Consider the following 16,328-nt stretch of genomic DNA (forward strand, 5'->3'; position numbering starts at 1 on the left):
GCGGCCCGTGAGCCTTGGCTATCGGCTTGCAAAGGGCTCACCCAGACAGTTTCCATTTGAGCCTGTATTTCTTACTATCCTCGTTTCACTCGTGCTTCCTAATTGTGATTGGCTCCTGTAGTGCACACATTGTACATCAAGTGCAACAAAGACAAACTGTTTGGGCACCTCTGATCTAAGGGGCTGCGGTTAACTTTCAAGCTCACCTGGTCAGCGTTGTTCAGGCCATTGCTCCAGACTAACTCAAAGGTGCCATTGACGTAGCCCGCTTTAGCCGAGACGTCGTCGAAGAGCCGTTTGAGTGGAGTCGATGCAGGAAGGTTCAGGGTGAGCCGCTGAGTGACTGTCTTGGCATTGGTGGTGTCCTGAACAATACACAGCACCCGTGGTTCATCCGCAGCAGCCTCGGACTGCGGAGACAGTTTCACAAAGAGGCAAACTTTACAAATCACAGCACAGAATCGCAAATTCACTACACTTTGTTTTCATAGCATTCGACTGCACAATACCTGCGTCTCACCCAGGTACAAGTGACACTGATTATAAACGTAACTTGAAACAAAAAAAATCTGGGTTTGCCTCTATAGCATTTTATAAACAGAACAGGATTGGAACAGAACTCCAGCAACAGAACTCCATTTCAATTACTTGACCCCATTTACAAGTGCATTAAAATGGAAGGCAGATTAGATTAGAAAACGTGCAAAAATTGTATTGGCAATGGAAGCAGACTTTAGAACCATAGTTACATTCGGCCCATCGAGCCTGTGCCGGCTCTGTGAAAGAGCGATCCAATCAGTTCCACTCCCCCCTGCTCTTTCCCCACAGCCCTGTAAATATTTTTCCTTCAAGTATTTATCCAATTCCCATTTGAAAGTTACTATTGAATCTGCTCCCACTGCCCTTTCAGGCAGCGCGTTCCAGATCACAACAACTCGCTGTGTAAAAAAATGTTTCCTCCCATCACCTCTGGCTCTTTTGCCAATCACCTTCAATTTGCGCCTTGTGGTTACCGACCCTGCCACTGGAAACAGTTTCTCCTTATTTACTCCATCAGAACCCTTCATGATTGAACAACTCCTACCTACCTCTTAATTGAATGTTTTCCCTCAGTTTCTCACTGCAGGTGACTCAGCCCCTGAGTACTTAAAGATATTATTAATGCTTCTGCTTGACCCCCGAGTGTTTGATAATCCAGAAGGGAATCTGCATCACTAGTTTTCCCACCCCAACCCAGATGACTCAGCAAAAAGGGAACTTTAAATAGCGCATTAGTGATTTGCTGCAGTATTGTCTGGCGATGAAGTATAAAGGGTATCATAGTCGAAACCAAAAGCACCTCATCTCATTAACCGGTGATAATGACACTGGATGTAGACCTCACTGCCTAGCCCCAAACCCTGGGATTTCTCTGACATCACGGTTAGAAATCTAAAAAAAAATCCCGCTCCCTATCCTGCACTTAGTCGTGCTCGGTGGCCCCACTCTCCTCTTGCTGACGAACAGCCTTGGCAACAGCTTTTCAGAACAAATTATAAGCACATGACTGCCTCCACCCCAGCAAATGGATGGTCACGTTTCGTCCTCTCTCTCACCTCTGCCCAGTCCCGCCCACGCACACGGAACAGCATTCTCCTTGCAGACAACAGGGTTTCTCTCTCATTCCTCCCCAACAGGATTGATCCCCCGACCCCAGTGAACGTGCTGTCCGACAGTCTCAGTCTCTCCCGTGCCCCCATCTCAAACAGGGTCTCGGGCTCTTAAGCCAACAGGGTGCCTTTCATTTGTCTCCAACAGGTGTCTGTGTACGCCTTCCCATACAGCATCATACATGTAGGGTCTCCCCTTGCGAAAGCGATTCTCTCTTCCCTGCTCATCGCCCTCTCTCTCTCTTCACCACCTCACAACACGCTCTCCACCTTCCCTTCTCACATCATGCTCTCTCTCTCTTCCCTTCCATAAGAACATGAGAAATAGGAGTAGGCCATTCGGCCTCTCGATCCTGTTTCGCCATTCACTATCAGGCTGATCTGATGTCGGATTCAAATCCACTTTGTTGCCTGTTCCCCATAACCCTTCATTCCCTTATCGTTCAAAAATCTGTCTATCTCCACCTTGAATATATTCAATGACCCAGCCTCCACAGCTCTCTGGGGCAGAGAATTCCAAAGATTCACGACCCTCAGAGAATAAATTCTTTCTCATAGAAACCTATAGCGCAGAAGGAGACCATTTCAGCCCATCGTGTCAGGGCTGTGTCAGTGAACAGCCCTGAAGGTTACATATAAACCTATGAACAATGGCGGAAATGAGCATCCAGCCCAACTAGTCCCCCCCCACACAATTGCGACACCCCTTGCACCAAAACATTCTACACTCCACCCCACACGGAGCCATGTGATCTCCTGGGAGAGGCAAAAAACAGATTAAAAACCAGGCCAATTGGGGGGAAAAAAATCTTGGAAATTCCTCTCCAACCCATCCAGGTGATCGAAACTAGCCCAGATCAACACTCTGGCCATATTCGATTCCCTTAACATCGTATCTGTGCCAGCCAACAAGAGGTTAAACAGTCTCATCCCACTTACCAGCTCTTGAAGTGCCGTAACCTTCAGGGTTACGGACCAAGTGCCCATCCAAGCACCTTTTAAATGTGGTGAGGGTTTCTGCCTCTACCACCTTTCCAGGCAGTGAGTTCAAGACCTCACAACCCTGTGAAGAAGCTTCACCTCAAATCCCCTCTGAACCTTCCACCAACCACCTTAGACCCATGCCCCCTCATAATTGACCCCTCCAAGGGAAATAGGCCCTTGCTATCCTCTATATCCAGGCCCCTCAAAATTTTGTACACCTCAATGAGGTCTCCTCTCAGCCTCCTCCGTTCCAATGAGAACAAACCCAGCCTATCCAATCTGTCATAGATAAGATTCTCCATTCCAGGCAGCATCCAAGTAAATCTCCTCTGCACCCTCTAGTGCAATCACATCCTTCCTATAATACGGCGACCAGAACTGCATGCAGTACTCCAGCTGTGGACTAACCAGTGTATTATACAATTTAAGCACAACCTCCCTGCTCTTGTATTCTATGCCTCATAAAGGCAAGCATTCCATATGCCTTCTTAACAACCTTATCCACCTGGCCTGCTACTTTCAGGGATCTGTGGACTAGCACTCCATGGTCCCTTTGTTCATCTCCGTCTTAAATGGGCGACCCCTTATTCTGAAACTATACCCCTAGTACTAGATTCCCCCACGAGGGGAAGCATTCTCTCTACATCTACGCTATCCAGCCCCCTCAGAATTTTATATGTTTCAATAAAATCACTTCTCGTTCTTCTAAACTCCAATGAGTACAGGCGCAAGCTTTCCTCATAAGACAACCTGTTCATTCCAGGAATCAACCTCGTGAACCTTCTCTGAACTGCCTTCAAAGCAAGTATATCCCTCCTTAACTAAGACCAAAACTGCTACAACGTCTTGTACAGTTGTAGCAACTTTCCTGGTTTTAAACTCCACCCCCCTTGCAATAAAGGCCAACATTCCATTTGCCTTCCTGATTACTTGCTGTATCTATATGCTAACTTTTTGTGTTTCGTGTGCAAGGACAGCCACATCCCTCTGTACTCCATTTAAATAATAATTTGTTACGTTTTACACACTATACTCCATCTGCCAATATTTTGCCCACTCACTTCAGCTATCTATATCCTTTTGCATCCTCCTCATAACTTGTTTTCCCAAGTATTTTTGTATCAGAAAATTTGGTTACACTACACTCGGTCCCTTCATCCAAGTTACTGTTTGCCTACCTGAAAATGACCCATTTATCCCGACTCTCTGTTTTCTGTTAGTTAGCCAATTCTCTATCCATGCTAATATATTATCCCCTATGCCATGAGCTCTTACCTTGTGCAGTAACCTTTTATGTGACACAACATCTACTGGTTCTCCTTTATCCACCCTGCTCGTTACATCCTCAAAGAACTCTAATAAATTTGTCCAACACAATTTCTATTTCATAAAACCATGTTGACTCTGCTTGATCATGTTATGCTTTTCTAAATGTCCTGCTACTACATCCTTAATAATGGATTCCAACATTTTCCCAATGACAGATGTTAGGCTAACTGGACCTATATAGTTTCCTCCTTTCTTGAATTTACGGTTTTTCCAATCATTGGGACTTTTCCAAAATTAAGGGAATTTTGGAAGATTACAACCAATGCATCCACTATCTCTGCAGCCACTCCTTTTAAGACGCATGGGTGCAGGCCATCAGGTCCAAGGGAGTTGTCCACCTTTAATGCCGTAAGTTTGCCTAGTACTTTTTCTGTGGTGATTGTTTAAATTTCCTCCCTCCCTCTCTTCCCCGCCACACATCACGCTCTCCCCTTCACACAGCACACGCTCTCGCTTCCCCCCCGCCCCACTTTCTCATCACGCTCTCTCTCTTCCCACCCCTTCTCATCATGCTCTCTCTCTCTCCTTCTCAGCGCGCTCTCTCTTCCCCCCCCTTCTCAATGCGCTCTCTCTCTCCCCTTCTCAACGTGCTCCCTCTCTCTCTCCTCCCCTTCTCAACGTGCTCCCTCTCTCTCTCCTCCCCTTCTCAACTCTCTCTCTCTCTCTCTTCCCCCCCCCCTTCTCAACGCGCTCTCCCTCCCCCCCTTCTCAATGCGCTCCTTCCCCCCCTATTAACGCGCTCTCCCCCCCCACCTTCTCAACGCGCTCCCCCCCCCAACGCGCGCTCGCTCCCCCTGCCCCCCCTCAACGCGCGCTCGCTCCCCCCGCCCCCCTCAACGCGCGCTCGCTCCCCCTGCTCCCCCGCCCCAACGCCGCTCGCTCCCCCCACCCCCTCAACGCACGCATGCTCCCCCCACCCCCTCCTCAACGCGCGCTCGCTCCCCCCACCCCCTGCTCAACGCCGCTCGCTCCCCCCACCCGCTCAATGCCGCTCGCTCCCCCCACCCCCTCAATGCCGCTCGCTCCCCCACAACCCCTCAACGCCGCTCGCACTCTTCACCCCCCCCCACCCACCCCCTCAACGCGCTCTCTACCCCCTTAACACGCTCGCGCTCTCCCCCCCTTCTCAACACGCTCGCTCTCACCCCCCTTTAACATGCTCTCTCCCCCCCCTTCTCAACACGCGCTCTCTCCCCCCCCCTTCTCAACACGCGCTCTCTCCCCCCTTCTCAACACGCTCTCCCCCCTTCTCAACACGCTCTCTCCCCCCTTCTCAACACGCTCTCTCCCCCCTTCTCAACACGCTCTCTCCCCCCTTCTCAACACGCTCTCTCCCCCCTTCTCAACACGCTCTCTCCCCCCTTCTCAACACGCTCTCTCCCCCTTCTCAACACGCTCTCTCCCCCCTTCTCAACACGCTCTCTCCCCCCTTCTCAACACGCTCTCTCCCCCCTTCTCAACACGCTCTCTCCCCCCTTCTCAACACGCTCTCTCCCCCCTTCTCAACACGCTCTCTCCCCCCTTCTCAACACGCTCTCTCCCCCCTTCTCAACACGCTCTCTCCCCCCTTCTCAACACGCTCTCCCCCCCCTTCTCAACACGCTCTCCCCCCCCTTCTCAACACGCGCTCTCTCCCCCCCCCTTCTCAACACGCGCTCTCTCCCCCCCCCTTCTCAACATGCTCTCTCCCCCCTTCTCAACACGCTCTCCCCCCTTCTCAACACGCGCTCTCCCCCCTTCTCAACACGCTCTCTCCCCCCTTCTCAACACGCTCTCTCCCCCCTTCTCAACACGCTCTCTCCCCCCTTCTCAACACGCTCTCTCCCCCCTTCTCAACACGCTCTCTCCCCCCTTCTCAACACGCTCTCCCCCCTTCTCAACACGCTCTCTCTCTCCCCCCTTCTCAACACGCTCTCTCCCCCCTTCTCAACACGCTCTCTCCCCCCTTCTCAACACGCTCTCTCCCCCCTTCTCAACACGCTCTCTCCCCCCTTCTCAACACGCTCTCTCCCCCCTTCTCAACACGCTCTCTCCCCCCTTCTCAACACGCTCTCTCCCCCCTTCTCAACACGCTCTCACCCCCCTTCTCAACACGCTCTCTCCCCCCTTCTCAACACGCTCTCTCCCCCCTTCTCAACACGCTCTCTCCCCCCTTCTCAACACGCTCTCTCCCCCCTTCTCAACACGCTCTCTCCCCCCTTCTCAACACGCTCTCTCCCCCCTTCTCAACACGCTCTCTCCCCCCTTCTCAACACGCTCTCTCCCCCCTTCTCAACACGCTCTCTCCCCCCTTCTCAACACGCTCTCTCCCCCCTTCTCAACACGCTCTCTCCCCCCTTCTCAACACGCTCTCTCCCCCCTTCTCAACACGCTCTCTCCCCCCTTCTCAACACGCTCTCTCCCCCCTTCTCAACACGCTCTCTCCCCCCTTCTCAACACGCTCTCTCCCCCCTTCTCAACACGCTCTCTCCCCCCTTCTCAACACGCTCTCTCCCCCCTTCTCAACACGCTCTCTCCCCCCTTCTCAACACGCTCTCTCCCCCCTTCTCAACACGCTCTCTCCCCCCTTCTCAACACGCTCTCTCCCCCCTTCTCAACACGCTCTCTCCCCCCTTCTCAACACGCTCTCTCCCCCCTTCTCAACACGCTCTCTCCCCCCTTCTCAACACGCTCTCTCCCCCCTTCTCAACACGCGCTCTCTCCCCCCTTCTCAACACGCGCTCTCTCCCCCCTTCTCAACACGCGCTCTCTCCCCCCTTCTCAACACGCTCTCTCCCCCCCCTTCTCAACACGCGCTCTCTCCCCCTTCTCAACACACTCTCTCTCTCCCCTTCTCAACACGCTCTCTCTCTCCCCCCTTCTCAACACGCTCTCTCTCTCCCCCCTTCTCAACACGCTCTCTCTCCCCCCTTCTCAACACGCTCTCTCTCTCCCCCCTTCTCAACACGCTCTCTCTCTCCCCCCTTCTCAACACGCTCTCTCCCCCCTTCTCAACACGCTCTCTCCCCCCTTCTCAACACGCGCTCTCTCTCCCCCCTTCTCAACACGCTCTCTCTCCCCCCTTCTCAACACGCTCTCTCTCTCCCCCTTCTCAACACGCTCTCTCTCCCCCCTTCTCAACACGCTCTCTCTCTCCCCCCTTCTCAACACGCTCTCTCTCTCCCCCCTTCTCAACACGCTCTCTCTCTCCCCCCTTCTCAACACGCTCTCTCTCTCCCCCCTTCTCAACACGCTCTCTCTCTCCCCCCTTCTCAACACGCTCTCTCTCTCCCCCCTTCTCAACACGCTCTCTCTCTCCCCCCTTCTCAACACGCTCTCTCTCTCCCCCCTTCTCAACACGCTCTCTCTCTCCCCCCTTCTCAACACGCTCTCTCTCTCCCCCCCCTTCCCAAATTTTCCGGTTAGCAAACAGTAAGTAGTGGGGTGCCACAGGGATCAGTGCTGGGGCCTCAACTGTTTACAATTTATATTAATGACTTGGATGAAGGGGCCCAGTGTAACGTAGCCAAATTTGCTTGATGATACAAAGATAGGTGGGAAAGTAAAGTTGTAAGGAGGATGCAAAGAATCTACAAAGAGATATAGATAGGCTCAGTGAGTGGGCAAAGATTTGACAGATTGACAATAATGAGAAAATGTGAGGTTATCCACTTTGGTAGGAGAAATAAAAAAGCAATTTATTTAAATGGAGAGAAATTACAAAATCAGAGGGACCTGGGGATTCTTGTACATGAAACACAAAAAGTTAGCATACAGGTACAGCAAAAATTAGGAAGACAAATAGAATGCTGGCCTTTATTGCAAGGGGAATGGAGTATAAGTAGGGAAGTCCTGCTCCAACTGTTGGTAAGACCACACCTAGAGTACTATGTACAGTTTTGGTCTCCTTATTTAAGGAAGGATATACTTGCATTGGAAGCAGTTCAGAGAAGTTTCACTAGGTTGATCCCTTAGATGAAAGGGTTGTCTTATGAGGAAAGGTTGGGCCTGTACTCATTGGAGTTTAGAAGAATGAGAGGTGATCTTATTGAAACATAAGATTGAGGAGGCTTGACAGGATAGATGCAGAGGATGCTACCCATCGTGGGGGAATCTAGAACTAGGGGACACAGTTTCAGAATAAGGGTTCGCCCATTTAAACCGAAATGAGGAGGAATTTCTTCTGAGGGTCGTGGATTTTTGGAATTCTCTGCCCCAGAGAGCTGTGGAGGCTGGGGCTTTGAATATATTTAAGGTGGAGATAGACAGAATTTTGTATGATAAGGGAGTCAAGGGTTATGGGGAGCGGGTGGGGAAATAGAGTTGAGGCCAGGATCAGATCAGCCATGATCTTATTGAATGGCGGAGCAGGCTCCTGCTCCTAATTCTTGTGTTATTACGCTCTCTCCCTCTCTTCCCTTCTCATCACGCTCTCTTCCCCCCCACCTCTCCCCACATGATGCTCTCTCCACCCCTCCTCACAATATGCTCTCTTTCTTTCCCCTCACAATGCGCTCTCTCTCTCTCTACCGCTCCTCACAACAATCTTTCTCTCTTCCCTTCCGCCCCCTGCAACAGTGTCTATTTTGGGTGAGAATGTTACCCAGTCACCGCTCATCACATCATGCCCGCCTCATCCGAATGGGATGACGGAATCGACAGCTGCAGCAGTCACACAAATTCTTGTGGCTGAAAGCAGGCAGATGGCACAACTGTATGGGGAGCTCAAAACCCGGCACTGGGCAACGGTGGGGATTGGCCTCAGTGACAGGATTTACGCCTCCAATATATTTCTAGATTTTTGAGTTGGGATCCATTGTAAACAATGATTTGGTCTCACAAAGCCGATTGTTAGCTTCACCTCATGGAACTTCTGAAGGTACAATTAGGGATGGGCACGAAATGCTGGCCTTGCCAGCAGCAGCACCCACGTCCCACATACAATTTAAAAAAAAAATCATATTGAGCTGCAACAAATGGACACACGAGAATTAACTACGACTAACCTTACTCTACCATCGGACAAATCCTGCAACAAGGGATTTGAGGCTTAAGCAACTTTTACCACAGGCATTTAATTATATGTGGCTACACCATGTTACAATTAGTGCAATTAAAGCAGAAGAATTCACAGCAATAGCAGCATTAGAATTAGACCAATTATCTTGTACAATACAAGTGCTATTGCAAACAAACTGAGCAGGAGGAAGCGATCTTGGTTACCCTGGACAAGCTCCAGCGTAAACTCCGTGACCGTGTCTTATATCCTGTAGGATTGTGAAGCAAAACACCAGCTTGTATACATTTCCATGTGCCCCACACCTGCTCTGAATCTCGACACGGGCTGCCTTTCCAATATGCTCGTCATCCTGCAACAACACTGCAAACACTATTGCTAGAAAATTGGGCTTTCCTTTCATAGAAGATAAAAGTAAATTATACTTTTGACACCTACAGTCCATTTAAAACTTGTACTCTGTGAAGGGAAGCATCAGTGTATGGATCGCCTGGTTACTCGGTCGGAAAGCACTTGTTTTGTGCCAGTCCCCATTATAAGCTCTTGTTACTGTGAATCCATTTACTTCAATTACGCTAATTGTAAGCCTGATAAGCAACAAAGACTTTGAGAACCATCAATAGGCTGCTAGATAGCAGTGACAAGCAAACACTGACTCTAGCACTGAAAATGATGTTGGACACGTGCCAGCATTTCCTTCCAAAGTGCACTTTTGGATGTCCATGACAGTGCTATTTACAGATTAGGGAGCATGTGGAGAAGCTACGGATGCGATGGTTAGAGAGAAAATGAACACAATAATACAAGTGCTGCAAGCAGCTTGGTCTAGGGATGAGTGTTGGTTTCATTTTGTGTTGATATAAGAAATAGGAACAGGAGTAGGGCCATACAGCCCCTCGAGCTTACTCTGCCATTCAACATGATCATGGCTGATCTTCTACCTCAACTCCGCTTTCCCACCCTAGAATCCAAAAATCTATCGATCTCAGCCTTACATGGGATATACGGCACAGAAACAGGCCATTCGGCCCAACCAGTCCATGCTGACGTTTATGCTCCACTCGAGCTTCCTCCAGTCTTTCTTCATCTAAATCTATCATATTCCTCGATTCTCTTCTCCCTCATATGCTTGTCTAGCCTCCCCTTAAATGCATCCATACTATTCGCTTCAACCACGCCCTGTGGTAGCGAGTTCCACATTCTCACCGCTCTTTGGGTAAAGAAATTTCTTCTGAATTCCCTATTGGATTTCTTGGTGACTATCTTGTATTGATGGCCTCTAGTTATGCTCTTCCCACAAGCATCCATTCTATCAAAACTTTTCATAATTTTAAAGACCTCTATTGGTCACCCCTCAGCCTTCTTTCCTGCCCCCCCCCCCACCCAAAGAGAAAAAAAGAGACCCAGCCTGTTCATCCTTTCCAGATATGTATGTCCTCACATTTCTGGCATCATCCTTGTAAATCTTCGCTGCACCCTCTCCAGTGCCTCTATATCCTTTTTATAACAACCAGAACTGTACGCAATACTCAAGTGTGGTGTAACCAAGATTTGATACAGGTTTAGCTAACTTCCCTACTTTTCAATTCTATACCTCTAGAAATAAACCCTAGTGCTGGGTTTGCTTTTATTATGGTCTTGCTAACCTGTGTCGCAACTTTGAGTGATGTGTATTTGTACTCCGAGATCCCTTTGTTCCTCTACCCCACCCAGACTCTCACTCTCCAATTAGTGACCTCCCTATTCTTCCTACCAAAATGTAATAACTCACATTTATCTATGCTGAACTTCACTCGCCAATTATATGCCCCTTCTGCAAGTTTATTAATGCCCTCCTGTAATTTGTTGCACTCCTCCTCAGTATTGACTATGCCCCAAACTTGGTATCATCCGCAAATTTAGAAATTGTGTTTTTGATTCCAAAGTCCAAATCGTTAATGTAAATTGTGAACAGCAGTGGACCCAGCACTGATCCTTGTGGGACACCACTAGCCACCTTCTGCCACTGTGAATAGCTACCCTTTACCCTCACTCTCTGCTTTCTGTCTTGAAGCCAGCTAGCGATCCATTCTGCTACTTGTCCCCCGACTCCACATTCTCTGACCTTGTTCATCAGTCTATTATGGAGTACCTTATCGAAGGCCTTTTGAAAATCTAGATCAATTACATCTACTGCATCACCATCGTCTACTCTCTCCAAAAAATCAATAAGGTTGATTAAGCACGACTTTATCTTTTGAAATCCATGCTGAGTATTCATTACTATATTTTTGGTTTCTAGATGGTCTTCTATTTTCCTCCTTTAGTAGGATTCCATTATTTTTCCTACCACCAATGATAAGCTGACTGGTCTATAATTCCCTGGACATGTTCTATTCCCCTTAACTATACTTGAAAATACTCAACGACTCAGCATCCCTGTGGGGCCATAGATTCACCACCCTCAGTGAAGAAATTCCTCATCTGTATTAAATGGTCTAACCTTTATCCTTAGACTGTGCCCCCTAGTTCTAGACACTTCAGCCAGGGGAAAGAACCTCTCAGCATCTACCCTGTCAATCCCCCTCAGGATCTTGTATGTTTCAATGGCGATGTCAGCTGGGTTCAGTGGTCCCACTCTTGCCCGAGTCAGAAGGCCGTGTACTCATTCCGCACACCAGGAGTTGAGCTCACAATCCGGGTCGACTGTGAGGTACCGAGCAACTGCTGCTCATCTTTGGAGCTTTTGGAGATGTTAAACGGCGTACCTGTTCAGGTGGATGTAAATGACCCCATGATATTACTTGAAGAGCAGCATGGGAGGTCTCCCACTGTCCTGGCCAACATCTTCTCTTCAACCCACACCATCAAAACATCAACTGGTCATTCATGTCATCGCTGTTTGTGGGATCTTCCTGTGTTCTGCACGTTCCTTAGATTCTGCGCGGCCTGTCTCTTTCAATTCCTTCGCATGCGTGGTATTTCCAATGTAAAAGCTTGCAGATTACCGCAGGGCCGCACACACGTACAGCTTAGAGGGAACATTGCAGACTACGCTTCCAAATGTGAAGCGCCTGGAGATATTTCTCACGAGATAAAATAAGGCCCTGTGTGCAAGCTGTTCCCTTTTGTATTGTAATTGGCAGATACCACCATTTTCAGAGGAATACACAATGGATAATCAAATAGGTTATTTTTTTTTAAACAGCCTTAAACATTCAATAAACACTGAAAGGTCAATAGCAATAATTAGCTCATTTCAAGAGTGTATCAAATGTGATTGTAACAAGTTAAAGATCTCTGTCACAAGTGGAATTACATTTTCATTCCATTTTTCCCTTTTGTGCGTTAATTGCAGAGCAGAGAGAGAAATATTTTCTTCCCAGCGCACCACAATCTCATGCGACAAGACTGGCAGACAAGTTCCCAAGCTCCACGGTCATCCAACATTAAATACAAGAGAGTAACATGGGCCAGCTCCACCAGATGTACTGGCTCACACTCTGGTGGGAAGCACCTCACCTCCATTTATCCCATAGCTAACACCGAGAACCCTGAATGCTGATAAACTGCATCCTAGCATTCTGTGGCACAATGCATTATAGTATCAATGTGCTTTTATTATGTTGCATGCCAATTAAAGAGGTTAGGGAGGACCAGGGGTCACAATTGGGAGTTGTACACTGCCAGGTCTTGGTTAGATGTCAGGAGGTGGTTCTTTGACCAGGGAATTGTGGTCCTCTGGAACAGTCTGCCATCTTGTGGGTTGACACTGATTTGCTGAATTCCTTCAAGCGAGAGCTGGACCTGTTTCTGGCTGAGATCATCTCTTAAAGATAGGTAACTGCAGGGAATTCGGGGCCAGGGTGATCTCCTGGACTAGTTTTGATCGCCTAGAGAGATGCGAGAGGAATTTCCAAGATTTCCCCCCCGCAATTGTCCTGGGTTTTTATCTGTTTTTTCGTCTTTCCCAGGAGATCACAGGTTCTCGGGTGGGGAGTGTCTATGTTGTGATACAATATCATAGTTGTGTGGGACAGGCTGGATGGACCAGAGGGTCTTTACTTGTCAGTCATTGTTCATGTGTTTGTTATATAAATTCAAAAATCCTCTTTCCCTCAGTGTCTAACTCTCATCCTGTTGAGCTGTACCAGCTGAAACAGAGAAATTTGAGCAGTGAAGCTTTAAATTCTGCATTTTAGGTAACACAGTCTGGCACAATGCAGGTTTCGTGCCCTGCTCGGGGTCCCAGATCTCCGCTACCTCAGGGAAAGAAAGTGAAAATGGCAAGTCTCCGTGAAGACTCTCTCGCAAACATCCCCAGTAGGCTGCCCAGCCCTTTCAGATACTGACAATGGGGCAGAACAGGCCAGTGAGGACAAACATCGATGGTGGTGCGGGTCAAGGCTGGCAGAAAAGGGCAGAAATGCCTGTGCATCCTAAAACTAACTGCGTTTTAATTAAAACCTTCAGGGGGAAGAGTTTTGCTTCATCTTTTTCCAAGAGACCACTTGACCAAAACAAGTTGTTGAGTAAACAGGTTGAAGGAAATTTCTCTGACATAGACTAGAGAAGCTGGGCTTGTTCTCCTTGGGACAGAGAAGGCCAAGGAGAGATTTGGTAGAGCTGTTTCAAATCATGAAGGGTTTTAGATAAAGTAAATAAAGAGCAACTGTTTCCAGTGGTTGAAGGATCGATAACCAGAGGTGCACAGGTTTAAGGTGATTGCCAAAAGAACCAGAGGCGACATGAGGAAAAAGCTTTTTACGCAACGATGGTTTGGATCTGGATTGCAGTGCCTGAAAGGGTGGTGGAGGTACTCAATAGTAGCCTTCAAAAGGGAGTTGGATAAATACTTGGGGAGAAAAAATTGCAGGGATTTTTACACAAGACAGGAGCAGAGCATCACTGAGCAACATGAGTTTTTAGTTTTTAACTGGACATAGCACATAGTCTTGCCTTTTCTAATCACGTTTGAGCAAGTTCCTACACTTCGCAAAAATCGATTCATAAATTCAACATCTGTCTTTGTTAGTATTGTCACAGCAACCGTGAAATCCAGGCCATGCCTGTCACAGCCAAAGGCACATTGCAGCATGCCAATCAATCACAGCCCATTTACATTGGCCATTCGATGCCACTCCAATACTACCTGGGAGAATTTCTTCTTCATTTCATCAAAGATACTCTGTCTGCAACTCCAAAACATCCCCTAAGATACACAACAGATGAAATTACAAACTTTAAGAAAATTAAGAATTTTTCTTTTTTTTTTTAAATGGTGCAATTCATGAAAAAACATACCAGATTATTATAACAATCAGGAAACTTCAGGGGAAACAGGGCTTATGCCAAATGAATATGTGGTTGAACGCAATTTTAAAAAGTAAAGTTGCTGTAAAAAAAAAAAACAGGATTGATGGCGAGGTCAGTCCATTGTCTATAGGCCATAATTTTGCTGCACAAGGCGGCAATCTGTGTCATACTGCAATACGATGAACCTTGTAACTTATTTTGAAAGTTCAAAGTTCGATGAAGTCAAGATACAAGTTAAAACCATGGTAACAACGGACTAGAAATGGTCACCTGCCATCGAACATCATAACATTCTGACCAGATTATTTTACCAGTTACACATTGAGATTCAATGAGGATATTTACCTTTTAGGCTTGAATTAAATCAAAACTATCAATTTTGACAGACTACCAAGAATTGAGTATAAAATCTATCTTTGAAACTGAAAAATCTGCACATCAGAGGTGCAGGATTTGGAAACATTCAGATACTCTGATTTCCAGTGGGACAGGAAGTCCTTGTAACAAATGCAGTGGAGGTCCAGTAAATGGAAAACGGTTTAGATTGATGAATTGGTGTTTAAATTCGGCATAAATCATTCATAAGCAATAGTGTTTGTATCTGCACTTTCATTTGAACAGATTTAATAACATAAGAATTAGGAGCAGGAGGCCGTCATATGGTCCCTCAAGCCTGCTCCACCATTCAATAAGATCCTGGCTGATCTTTGACCTCAACTCACTTTCCTGCCCGATCCCATATCCCTCGATTCCCTTCATGCACAAAAATCTTTCGATCGGAGTCTTGAATATACTCAAACACTGGGTGCATCCACAGCCCTCTGGGAGAATTCCTAATATTCACAATCCTCAGCAAAGAAATTTCTCATCTCAGGCATAAATTACAGACCTCTTATTCTGAGACTGTGACCCTTGGTTTTAGACTCTGTAGCCAAGGGAAACAACCTCTCAGCATCCACTCTGCCACGTGTAAAATTCTTAGCGGGCTTGACAATCAGATCACCCCTCATTCTTCTAAATGCCAGAGTGTATAGGCCTATTATCCTTGATCTCTCCTCCAAGGACAGTCCTCTCATCCCAGGAATCAATCTAAATTGAGATACTTCAACGCTCTCTTTTACGACAAGCAGAGAGAGTTTGGATGAAAGTACGGAATAAGCAGATTGTAAACAGTCCTTCACTCTGGGGCTGGCACTTCAATCTTACCTTGCGTTGATTATTGAAGGATCCAGTACGAGTCACATTTGGGCAATTTTAACCCAGCAACATTGGGCTAGAGTCTACAGCTCAAAACTGCCAACGTCCCCAAATAAATTGCCAACCTCATTCAGTGAAGCTGCATGGATGTGCGAAAGAAAAGCATTTACAGAGATGGTGTTGATGTTAAACTGGGGTCACAGCAGAGGAAGCTTTATTTGACATAATAGTTTATGATCAGCTGTGTGTCACCTAAAAAAAACCCTCATTAACCGAGTCACCGGTATCAAAGAACGTAGGAACAGGAGGAGGCGATTTAGCCTCTCAAGCCTGTTCCGCCATTCAATGAGATCATGGCTGATGTGCGACCTAACTCCATATACCCACCTTTGCTCCACATCCCTTAATACCTTTGGTTAACAAAAATCTATTGCTCTGATTTAAAATTAATAATTGATCTAACATCAATTGCTGTTTGCGGAAGAGTGTTTCAAACTTCTACCACCCTTTGTGTGTCGAAGTGTTTCTTAATTTCACGCCTGAAAGGTCTGGCTCTAATTTTTAGACTATGTGCCCCCTGGTCCTAGAATCCCCAACCCGCGGGAATAGTTTCTCTCTATCTACCCTATCTGTTCCCCTTAATATCCTGAAAACTTTGATCACATCACCCCTTAACTTTCTAAATTCTAGGGACGACAGCCCTAATTTGTGTAATCTCACCTTGTAACTTAACCCTTGGAGTCTGGGTATTATGCTGGTTCTGATCATAAAGGATCTTTAAAGACCAGTTTCAGTCATCCGCTCATCTCCCCTAATGCAGCATACAAAACTGAACTTCATATGAAACTTTTAGAATCACCACTTTTAATAATATTGAT

The 16,328-nt window shown here is 47.3% G+C and overlaps 1 protein-coding gene across 4 annotated transcripts in view; it reads right to left on the reverse strand.

Moving 5' to 3' along the window:
- Nucleotides 1-16,328, reverse strand: part of usp47 (ubiquitin specific peptidase 47) — a 196,550-nt gene that overhangs the window by 96,234 nt on the left and 83,988 nt on the right. For 3 of the 4 annotated variants that reach the window (XM_070899458.1, XM_070899456.1, XM_070899455.1), the window contains exons 2-3: nt 14,090-14,149; nt 207-410 (exon numbers count right to left, since the gene is read on the reverse strand). In XM_070899458.1, the coding sequence (XP_070755559.1) occupies nt 207-410; nt 14,090-14,149 (264 nt within the window). The remainder of the gene's footprint in view (nt 1-206; nt 411-14,089; nt 14,150-16,328) is intronic. The other variant, XM_070899457.1, reaches the window with a different exon arrangement.

The sequence above is a fragment of the Pristiophorus japonicus genome, chromosome 14, assembly GCF_044704955.1.
Source record: "Pristiophorus japonicus isolate sPriJap1 chromosome 14, sPriJap1.hap1, whole genome shotgun sequence".
In the NCBI taxonomy this organism is placed as follows: domain Eukaryota; kingdom Metazoa; phylum Chordata; class Chondrichthyes; family Pristiophoridae; genus Pristiophorus; species Pristiophorus japonicus.